Here is a 12500-nt window from a genome sequence, read left to right as displayed (position 1 = left end):
ACGAATATAGTAAGTGCTACAAACTACTACGAATAGGATAAGCGCAGTAAACAAATACAAATTCAATAAGTGCAGCGAACTGATACGAATACAGAGAGTGCAACAACTAATACGAATACAATAAGTGCTACGAGGAAGGCTCAGGGTAGTACTTCTTTATCAGGTAGTACTTCTTTATCAGGTAGTGCTTCTTTATCAGGTAGTGCTTCTTTATCAGGTAGTACTTCTTTATCAGGTAGTACTTCTTTATCAGGTAGTGCTTCTTTATCAGGTAGTACTTCTTTATCAGGTAGTGCTTCTTTATCAGGTAGTACTTCTTTATCAGGTAGTACTTCATGAAGAGGTGAGGTTAAAGATGGGCAGTGACTCTGCTGTCCTGAGGTCAGTGGGGAGTTCATTCCTCCACTGTGGGGCCAGGACAGGAAGAAGCTGTGACCGGGTGGATCGGCTGCAGGGACCTCTGAGCGACGGGGCAACCAGTCACCCCGAGGCAGCAGAGCGAAGTGGTCGGGCGGGGGTGTAGGGCTTCATGGTCTGGAGATAGGAAGGAGCTGTTCCTCTCACTGCCCTGTAGGCACCAGAGTCTGTAACTGGATGCAAGCTCTTACAGGGAGCCAGTGTAGAGAACGGAGAAGGGAAGTTGTGTGAGAGAACTTGGGTCATTGAACACCAGACGTGCTGCAGCTTTCTGGACGAGCTCCAGAGGTCTGATGGCCGACGCCGGGGCTCCGGCAAGTAGTGAGTTGCAGTAGTCCAGGCGGGAGATGACCAGAGCCTGGATGAGCACCTGCGCCGTCTCCTCAGGGAGGAAGGGGAGAATCCTCCTGATGTTGTAGAGGAGGAGTGTGATCGATGCAATGTTTGCTGAGAACGACAGTTGGTCGTCCAGGATCACACCCAGATTCCTCACAGTCCGAGTTGGCGTCACCACGGCATCATCAATGGTGATGGACAGGTCTCGGTGCGGGCAACCCTTCCCCGGGAGGAACAGTAGCTCGGTTTTGTCCAGGTTGAGCTTCAGGTGGTGTGTCGCCATCCACTTCGAGATGTCAGCCAAGCACGCAGCAATGCGTGCCTCCACTTGGGTGTCACCGAGAGGAAATGACAAGACCAGCTGGGTGTCATCGGCATAACAATGGTAGGAGAAGTCATGCGAGCGAATAACAGAACCCAGAGATGTTGTGTAGAGCGAGAAGAGAAGGGGGCCCAGAACTGAACCTTGTGGAACCCCCGTAGTCAGCGTGCGTGGTTCCGACACGGCCCCCCTCCATGTCACCTGGTAGGATCGGCCTGTCAGGTAGGATGCAAGCAGGGAGAGTGCAGAGCCTGAGACGCCCATCCCCTCGAGGGTGGAGAGGAGGATCTGGTTGTTCACCGTGTCAAACGCCGCTGACAGGTCCAGGAGAATCAGGACAGAGGAGAGAGAGTTCGCTCTCGCAGCGTGAAGCGACTCTGTCACCGCAAGGAGGGCCGTCTCTGACGAGTGACCCACCTTGAACCCGGACTGGTGGGGGTCCAAGAGGTTGTTCTGGTGGAGGTAGGAAGACAGTTGTTTAGAGACAGCGCGTTCAAGTGTTTTGGATAGAAAGGGTAGAAGAGAAACCGGTCTGAAGTTCTTGACATCAGAGGGGTCAAGTGATGGTTTCTTCAGAAGGGGGGTGACTTTGGCAGTCTTGAAAGCCGAGGGAAAGCATCCCGAGACGAGAGATGTGTTGATGAGGTGGGTGAGGAAAGGAAGGAGTTCAGTGGCAATAGACTGAAGAAGAGGGGAGGGGATCGGGTCAAGGGAGCACGTGGTTCACACACACACACTCACACACACACACACACACACACACACACACACACACACACACACACACACACACACACACACACACACACACACACATACACATACACACACGTACACACACACACACACTCACACACACACACACACACGTACACTTTACTTTCCATCGTCATTGATGAATTATGGATTAGCTTCTAATGAGAGTATTTTATTGTCTTATCTTCTTCTGTAAACTCTTTTTTATCTTACTTTGTGTAAACAGTGACCTCATGCTTTTATTTTTTTATACTTCCTGTCCTCAGGTTCCTCCTTCCTGTTCGTGAACACGTCGGGTCGTTACGGCGGTCAGCGCGCTCAGCTGCTGCTGCCGCCGCTCAAAGAGAACGACACGCACTGCCTCAACTTCCTGTTCTACCAGGCCGGAGGCCGCGAGGGCGCCGCGCCCGCCACGCTCAACGTCTACATCAGAGGTACAAATACTTCATTATGGTACTTCAGTACTGCAACATGTACTGCAACATGTACTGCAACATGTACTGCAACACTGCAACCTCAAACACATCAGGTGTGTGTGTGTGTGGAGGCGGAGCTCTTAGGTGTGTGTGTGTGTGTGTGTGTGTGTGTGGAGGCGGAGCTCTCATGTGTGTGTGTGTGTGTGGAGGCGGGGCTTAGTTGACAGTGTTTGTGTTTCCTGCAGAGAACAACAGTCCTTTGGGAGTTCCTGTCTACAACTCTTCAGGCCCCGCCTACCACATCTGGAAAGAGGTGGAGCTAGCAGTGTCCACCTTCTGGCCCAATCACTACCAGGTAACACACACACACACACACACACACACACACACACACACACACACACACACACACACACACACACACAGAGACTCCAACAGCTGAGCGTGGAACAGGAAGTGAGCAACGGCAGAAGAATGAAGGGAAGAGGAGCACTTCCTGTTGATGGGCGCCAACAGGAAGTGTCTGCCACCGGTTTCCGTGGCGATAACACTGTGGAATGCACACACACACACACACACACACACACACACACACACACACACACACACACACACACACACACACACACACACACACACACACACACACACACACACACACACACACACACTCTTGAGTTCAGAGTAATTTTAAATAAAGATCATTCAATATTAAATGATGAGCAAAAACCACCGTCAGTGTTTCAGGGGTCTGAACCCTGTTTGGATCTGGATCTGACTGGTCCAGTTCCAGGTCTGGACAGGTGGTCAGAACCAGGAAGGGTGAAACTCAACAGAACTAAATGAGCCATGGTAGAACATCAGGAGACCAGGAGAACAGGTTATATCTTTTATTATCCTTAAATATGAGAGAAAGAGGAAATCAGCATCAACCAACGTGTCTGTGTTCATGAGACCTGGATGGACCTGAAGGTCTGAGTCCAACACGGAAATCAAGTGAAACTACTACTACCACTACTACTACTACTACTACTACTACTACTACTACCACTACTACTACTACTACTACTACTACTACTACTACTACTACTACTACTACTACTACTACTACTACTACTACTACTACTACTACTACTACTACTACTACTACTACTACTACTACTACTACTACTACTACTACTACTACTACTACTACTACTACTACTACTACTACTACTACTACTACTACTACTACTACTACTACTACTACTACTACTACTACTACTACTACTACTACTACTACTACTACTACTACTACTACTACTACCACTACTACTACTACTACTACTACTACTACTACTACTACTACTACTACTACTACTACTACTACTACTACTACCACTACTACCACTACTACTACTACTACTACTACTACTACTACTACTACTACCACTACTACTACTACTACTACTACCACTACTACTACTACTACTACTACTACTACTACTACTACTACTACCACTACTACTACTACTACCACTACTACTACTACTACTACTACTACTACTACTACTACTACTACTACTACTACTACTACTACTACTACTACTACTACTACTACTACTACTACTACTACTACTACTGCTACTACCACTACTACTACTACTACTACTACTACTACTACTACTACTACCACTACTACTACTACTACTACTACCACTACTACTACTACTACTACTACTACTACTACTACTACTACTACTACTACTGCCACTACTACTACTACTACTACCACTACTACTACTACTACTACTACTACCTACTACTACTACTACTACTACTACTACTACTACTACTACTACTACTACTACTACTACTACTACTACTACTACTACTACTACTACTACTACTACTACTACTACTACCACTACTACTACTACTACTACTACTACTACTACTACTACTACTACTACCACTACTACTACTACTACTACTACTACTACTACTACTACTACCACCACTACTACTACTACTACTACTACTACTACTACTACTACTACTACTACTACCACTACTACTACTACTACTACTACCACTACTACTACTACTACTACTACTACTACTACTACTACTACTACTACTACTACTACTACTACTACTACTACTACTACTACTACTACTACTACTACTACTACTACTACTACTACTACTACTACTACTACTACTACTACTACCACTACTACTACTACTACTACTACTACTACTACTACTACTACTACTACTACTACTACTACTACTACTACTACTACTACTACTACCACTACTACTACTACTACTACTACTACTACTACTACTACTACTACTACCACTACTACTACTACTACTACTACTACTACTACTACTACTACTACTACTACTACTACTACTACTACTACTACTACTACTACTACTACTACTACTACTACTACTACTACTACTACTACCACTACTACTACTACTACTACTACTACCACTACTACCACTACTACTACTACTACTACTACTACCACTACTACTACTACTACTACTACTACTACTACTACTACTACTACTACTACTACTACTACTACTACTACTACTACCACTACTACTACTACTACCACTACTACTACTACTACTACTACTACTACTACCACTACTACTACTACTACCACTACTACTACTACTACTACTACTACTACTACTACTACTACTACTACTACTACTACTACTACTACTACTACTACCACTACTACTATAGTTAAAATAGTTTTTTTTCTGTCTGTAAATATAATATTTCAGTTATTGGTTTTTTTTTCCATTTGTTTTTTTTTTTATCTTGTCTTCTTCTACTATGTCTCTTGTGTGCACTTTACTCTATGCTGCTGTAAGCCTGCAAATTTCCCCGCTGCGGGACTAATAAAGGATTATCTTATCTTATCTTATCTTATCTTACTACTACTACCACTACTACTACTACTGTTAATACTACTGTTAATACAACTGTTTATACTACTGTTAATACTACTGTTAATACTACTGTTACTACTGTTAATACTACTGTTAATACTACTGTTTATACTACTGTTACTACTGTTAATACTACTGTTAGTTAATACTACTGTTAATACTACTGTTAATACAACTGTTTATACTACTGTTAATACTACTGTTAATACTACTGTTACTACTGTTAATACTACTGTTAATACTACTGTTAATACTACTGTTTATACTACTGTTACTACTGTTAATACTACTGTTACTACTGTTAATACTACTGTTAGTTAATACTACTGTTAATACTACTGTTACTACTGTTAATACTACTGTTAATACTACTGTTAATACTACTGTTACTACTACTGTTACTACTGTTAATACTACTGTTACTACTGTTAATACTACTGTTAATACTACTGTTACTACTGTTAATACTACTGTTACTGCTGTTAATACTACTGTTTATACTACTGTTACTACTGTTAATACTACTGTTAATACTGTTAATACTACTGTTTATACTACTGTTAATACTACTGTTAATACTGTTAATACTACTGTTAATACTACTGTTTATACTACTGTTAATACTACTGTTAATACTACTGTTTATACTGCTGTTAATACTACTGTTAATACTACTGTTAATACTACTGTTAATACTACTGTTACTACTGTTAATACTACTGTTACTGCTGTTAATACTACTGTTTATACTACTGTTACTACTGTTAATACTACTGTTACTACTGTTAATACTACTGTTTATACTACTGTTAATACTACTGTTAATACTGTTAATACTACTGTTAATACTACTGTTTATACTACTGTTAATACTACTGTTAATACTACTGTTTATACTGCTGTTAATACTACTGTTAATACTACTGTTAATACTACTGTTAATACTACTGTTAATACTACTGTTACTGCTGTTAATACTACTGTTAATACTACTGTTTATACTACTGTTACTACTGTTAATACTACTGTTTATACTACTGTTAATACTACTGTTAATACTACTGTTAATACTACTGTTACTACTGTTAATACTACTGTTTATACTACTGTTACTACTGTTAATACTACTGTTAATACTGTTAATACTACTGTTTATACTGTTAATACTACTGTTAATACTACTGTTACTACTGTTAATACTACTGTTAATACTACTGTTAATACTACTGTTAATACTACTGTTAATACTACTGTTAATACTGTTACTACTGTTAATACTACTGTTAATACTACTGTTAATACTACTGTTAATACTACTGTTAATACTACTGTTAATACTACTGTTACTACTGTTAATACTACTGTTACTGCTGTTAATACTACTGTTATACTGTTAATACTACTGTTAATACTACTGTTACTACTGTTAATACTACTGTTAATACTACTGTTAATACTACTGTTAATACTACTGTTACTACTGTTAATACTACTGTTAATACTACTGTTAATACTACTGTTAATACTACTGTTAATACTACTGTTAATACTACTGTTAATACTACTGTTACTACTTTAATACTACTGTTTAATACTACTGTTAATACTACTGTTAATACTACTGTTAATACTACTGTTAATACTACTGTTACTACTGTTAATACTACTGTTAATACTACTGTTAATACTACTGTTAATACTGTTAATACTACTGTTAATACTACTGTTACTACTGTTAATACTACTGTTATACTACTTAATTACTACTGTTAATACTACTGTTAATACTACTGTTTATACTACTGTTAATACTACTGTTAATACTACTGTTAATACTACTGTTACTACTGTTAATACTACTGTTTATACTACTGTTAATACTACTGTTAATACTACTGTTAATACTACTGTTAATACTACTGTTAATACTACTGTTACTACTGTTAATACTACTGTTAATACTACTGTTAATACTACTGTTAATACTACTGTTAATACAACTGTTACTACTGTTAATACTACTGTTAATACTACTGTTACTACTGTTAATACTACTGTTAATACTACTGTTACTACTGTTAATACTACTGTTACTACTGTTAATACTACTGTTAATACTACTGTTAATACTACTGTTACTACTGTTAATACTACTGTTAATACTACTGTTAATACTACTGTTAATACTACTGTTACTACTGTTAATACTACTGTTAATACTACTGTTTATACTGTTAATACTGCCTTTACTACTGTTAATACTACTGTTAATACTACTGTTAATACTACTGTTAATACAACTGTTACTACTGTTAATACTACTGTTAATACTACTGTTAATACTACTGTTACTGCTGTTAATACTACTGTTAATACTACTGTTTATACTACTGTTACTACTGTTAATACTACTGTTTATACTACTGTTAATACTACTGTTAATACTACTGTTACTACTGTTAATACTACTGTTAATACTACTGTTAATACTACTGTTACTACTGTTAATACTACTGTTACTACTGTTAATACTACTGTTAATACTACTGTTAATACTACTGTTACTACTGTTAATACTACTGTTTATACTACTGTTAATACTACTGTTAATACTAACTAGTTAATAACAGTTACTACTGTTAATACTACTGTTAATACTACTGTTAATACTACTGTTAATACAACTGTTACTACTGTTAATACAACTGTTAATACTACTGTTAATACTACTGTTTATACTACTGTTAATACTGCCTTTACTACTGTTAATACTACTGTTAATACTACTGTTAATACAACTGTTACTACTGTTAATACTACTGTTAATACAACTGTTACTACTGTTAATACTACTGTTAATACTACTGTTAATACTACTGTTAATACAACTGTTACTACTGTTAATACTACTGTTAATACAACTGTTACTACTGTTAATACTACTGTTAATACTACTGTTACTACTGTTAATCCTACTGTTAATATTGTTTCTAGTACTGTTAATACTACTGTTACTACTGTTAATACTACTACTGTTAATCCTACTGTTAATATTGTTTCTAGTACTGTTACCTGTACTGTAACCACTTCTACCACCACTGTTGATAATCAGTAGATAAGATCACAGATAAGTGCTAATGCTAATGCTAATGCTGACACTGGTGTGTGTGTGTGTGTGTGTCAGGTGGTGTTGGAGGCGGTCAGCACCGGTCAGAGAGGAGTCCTGGCCATCAAGGACATCGTGCTGCAGGGACACCAGTGCAGTAAGTACACGACAGGCCCCGCCCCCTCATAGAGACGGCTCCTAATTGGTTAACGAGGTTTGGCTGCTTAATTGGATAACGATGTTAAAAGTTGAGCTGGCATCGCAGAATCAAGGTCAGAGTTTGTGTGTGTGTGTGTGTGTGTGGAGACAGGGGAGCTCATTAAAATATAAATTGATTAGCATGGACTTTGATCCATCCGTCTGTTTATGTATCTGCACATCAGTAGACCTGCATTTTAGATGTTGCTTTGTTATGCGAACAACTCATACAGACACACACACACACACACACACACACACACACACACACACACACACACACACACACACACACACACACAAAACACAGACACACTGTGTGTGTGTGTGTGTGTGTGTGTGTCTGTGTTTTGTGTGTTAAATCTCCAGTAAACATCCTTGACCTGAACTTTCTCACTGCAGGTTTTTACCTCGACACTGTCCAATAAACTGATTGAAAACATACACACACACAGACACACACACACACACACACACACACACACACACACACACACACACACACACACACACACACACACAGACACATACACACACACACACACACACACACACACACACACACACACACACACACACACACACACACACACAGACAGACAGACAGACACACACACACACACACAGACAGACACACACACACACACACACACACACACACACACACACATACACAGACACACACACAGACACACACACACACACACACACACACACACACACACACACACACACACACAGTTCATCCAGAACAATCCATATTCTGATTGGATCGGTGAGATTTTTGCAGGAAAAGGTTAAGCGTTACCACGGTGATATCAGTAAGATGATGATGTCATCAGTGTGTGACCTCTGACCTCTGTGTTGTGTGTGTATGTGTGTGTGTGTGTCCTCAGTAAGCACCCCTCACTTCCTGCACATCAAAGGCGTAGAGGTGAACGCTGGACAAACGGCGGCGTTTCACTGCACCGTCAACGGACAACCACAGAGCAACCTGCTGCTCCACCTCCAGGTACAACCGGGACTGATCAATAACCATCGGTGGTTACCAATAACCATCGGTGGTTACCAATAACCATCGGTGGTTACCAATAACCATCAGTGGTTACCAATAACCATCAGTGGTTACCAATAACCATCAACCATCATCAGTGGTTACCAATAACCATCAGTGGTTACCAATAACTATCAGTGGTTACCAATAACCATCAGTGGTTACCAATAACCATCAGTGGTTACCAATAACCATCAGTGGTTACCAATAACCATCAGTGGTTACCAATAACTATCAGTGGTTACCAATAACCATCGGTGGTTACCAATAACTATCAGTGGTTACCAATAACCATCGGTGGTTACCAATAACTATCGGTGGTTACCAATAACCATCGGTGGTTACCAATAACCATCGGTGGTTACCAATAACTATCAGTGGTTACCAATAACCATCGGTGGTTACCAATAACTATCAGTGGTTACCAATAACCATCAGTGGTTACCAATAACTATCAGTGGTTACCAATAACTATCAGTGGTTACCAATAACCATCAGTGGTTACCAATAACTATCAGTGGTTACCAATAACCATCGGTGGTTACCAATAACCATCAGTGGTTTGTGTACTCTGTGTACTCTGTGTAGTAGTGCTCTGTATACTCTGTGTACTAGTACCCTGTGTACTCTGTGTACTCTGTGTAGTACTCTGTGTAGTAGTACTCTGTGTACTCTGTGTACTAGTACCCTGTGTACTCTGTGTAGTAGTACTCTGTGTACTTGTACTCTGTGTAGTAGTACTCTGTGTAGTAGTACTCTGTGTACTCTGTGTACTAGTACTCTGTGTAGTAGTACTCTGTGTACTCTGTGTACTAGTACTCTGTGTAGTAGTACTCTGTGTAGTAGTACTCTGTGTACTCTGTGTAGTAGTACTCTGTGTACTCTGTGTACTAGTACTCTGTGTAGTAGTACTCTGTGTACTCTGTGTACTAGTACTCTGTGTAGTAGTACTCTGTGTACTCTGTGTACTAGTACCCTGTGTAGTAGTACTCTGTGTACTCTGTGTAGTAGTACTCTGTGTACTCTGTGTACTAGTACCCTGTGTACTCTGTGTACTCTGTGTAGTACTCTGTGTAGTAGTACTCTGTGTACTAGTACTCTGTGTACTCTGTGTAGTACTCTGTGTACTAGTACTCTGTGTATTCTGTGTAGTACTCTGTGTACTCTGTGTACTAGTATTCTGTGTACTCTGTGTACTAGTACTCTGTGTACTCCGTGTAGTAGTACTCTGTGTACTAGTATTCTGTGTACTCTGTGTACTAGTACTCTGTGTACTCCGTGTAGTAGTACTCTGTGTACTCTGTGTACTAGTACTCTGTGTACTCTGTGTACTAGTACTCTGTGTAGTAGTACTCTGTGTACTCTGTGTAGTAGTACTCTGTGTACTCTGTGTACTAGTACTCTGTGTAGTAGTACTCTGTGTACTCTGTGTAGTAGTACTCTGTGTACTCCGTGTACTAGTACTCTGTGTACTCTGTGTACTAGTACTCTGTGTACTCTGTGTACTAGTACTCTGTGTACTCTGTGTACTAGTACTCTGTGTAGTAGTACTCTGTGTACTCCGTGTACTAGTACTCTGTGTACTCTGTGTACTAGTACTCTGTGTACTCTGTGTACTAGTACTCTGTGTACTAGTACTCTATGGTTTCCTGTCGTTAGGGGATGTCCGGTCGTCAGGCGGTCGTCAGGGAAACCAAGCCGGTGAACTCTCGGCGCTACGTGGCGAGCTTCGACGTGGAGAACACGACTAAAGGAGACTCAGGGCGCTACCGCTGCATCGCCCAATCAGAGCGCGGCGTGGGCGTGTCCTCCTACGCTGACCTCACAGTCAAACGTGAGTCCTGTCCTCTGATTGGCTGCTGCTTGTTAAAATGGTTTTGTTTTGTTCTTTTGGTTTAAACTATTAATTTTATTATTTTATTATTTTATTACGTTTTTAGTTTTTTGTGTTTGATTCAGACTTTTTTTAATCTGGTGTAAATATTTTTATATTCTTCAAAGAAAACAAAGATTCAATGAAAGGACAACATCTGTCTCTCTCTCTCTCTATCTGTCTCTCTCTCTGCCTCTCTGTCTGTCTCTCTGTCTCTCTCTCTGCCTCTCTGTCTGTCTCTCTGTCTCTCTCTCTGTCTGTCTGTCTCTCTGTCTGTCTCTCTGTCTCTCTGTCTCTCTCTGTCTCTCTCTGTCTGTTCTTTAGATCAAAGCAGCAGTTTGTCATATTTTTATTTTAATGACTCCGTCGTCAATCGAGGAACAGTTTTATTAAAGCTGCTCACCTCATTACTGCACTGTGTGTGTGTGTGTGTGTGTGTGTGTGTGTGTGTGTGTGTGTGTGTGTGTGTGTGTGTGTGTGTGTGTGTGTGTGTGCCTCATTAGAACCTCCGTCAGTCTAAAGGAGCAGAATGAGCTCGTTTTGTCAGAGAGTGTCTCCGTGTGAAGATGAATCACTACAAAGTAAAAGCCTCCTCTGCTTCCTGTCGGAGCGTTAGTGCGCTAACCGCAGCCGCTAACACACACTCAGGTGGTAATGATGACTCGTTAAACGAGATGTGTTGCCGGGTGACGGAGCTGTCACTCGTCTCAGGAACACCTCTTTCTTCTCTTTGCCTGTTGCAGGAGCATTCTGGGAGTTTTCTTCCCAGCATGCCGATCTGTTCAAAGAGACTCAGGGAACAAAGACGAGATCGTTTTCTTAATTCCTCCTATGCTCCTCTCTGGATCCTAATCACTTCTGATCGTGTGTATTGATTACTGAGTGTTTGGAACGTGTCCCAGTCGGTCCCAGTCAGTCCCAGTCAGTCCCAGTCGGTCTACACATTATTACATCTAATCCCTTTATGACTCCGCTATCGTTCCCTCTGATGGAGAGGATTCATTCTGAATGTGATGATCGATATTGATCTCATTCTAATCAGGTGTCATCCTCAT

General features: G+C 40.2%; 1 protein-coding gene across 1 annotated transcript in view; it reads left to right on the top strand.

The window, feature by feature from the left end:
• Positions 1 to 12500, top strand: part of LOC129110897 (receptor-type tyrosine-protein phosphatase mu-like) — a 154095-nt gene that overhangs the window by 52607 nt on the left and 88988 nt on the right. The window contains exons 3-7 of the mRNA XM_054623158.1: positions 2098 to 2265; positions 2493 to 2602; positions 8399 to 8477; positions 9415 to 9530; positions 11232 to 11406. Coding sequence (XP_054479133.1) covers positions 2098 to 2265; positions 2493 to 2602; positions 8399 to 8477; positions 9415 to 9530; positions 11232 to 11406 — 648 coding nt within the window. The remainder of the gene's footprint in view (positions 1 to 2097; positions 2266 to 2492; positions 2603 to 8398; positions 8478 to 9414; positions 9531 to 11231; positions 11407 to 12500) is intronic.

Source organism: Anoplopoma fimbria, chromosome 21 (genome assembly GCF_027596085.1).
Source record: "Anoplopoma fimbria isolate UVic2021 breed Golden Eagle Sablefish chromosome 21, Afim_UVic_2022, whole genome shotgun sequence".
Lineage (NCBI taxonomy): Eukaryota > Metazoa > Chordata > Actinopteri > Perciformes > Anoplopomatidae > Anoplopoma > Anoplopoma fimbria.
This window is presented reverse-complemented; position numbering and strand designations above follow the sequence as displayed.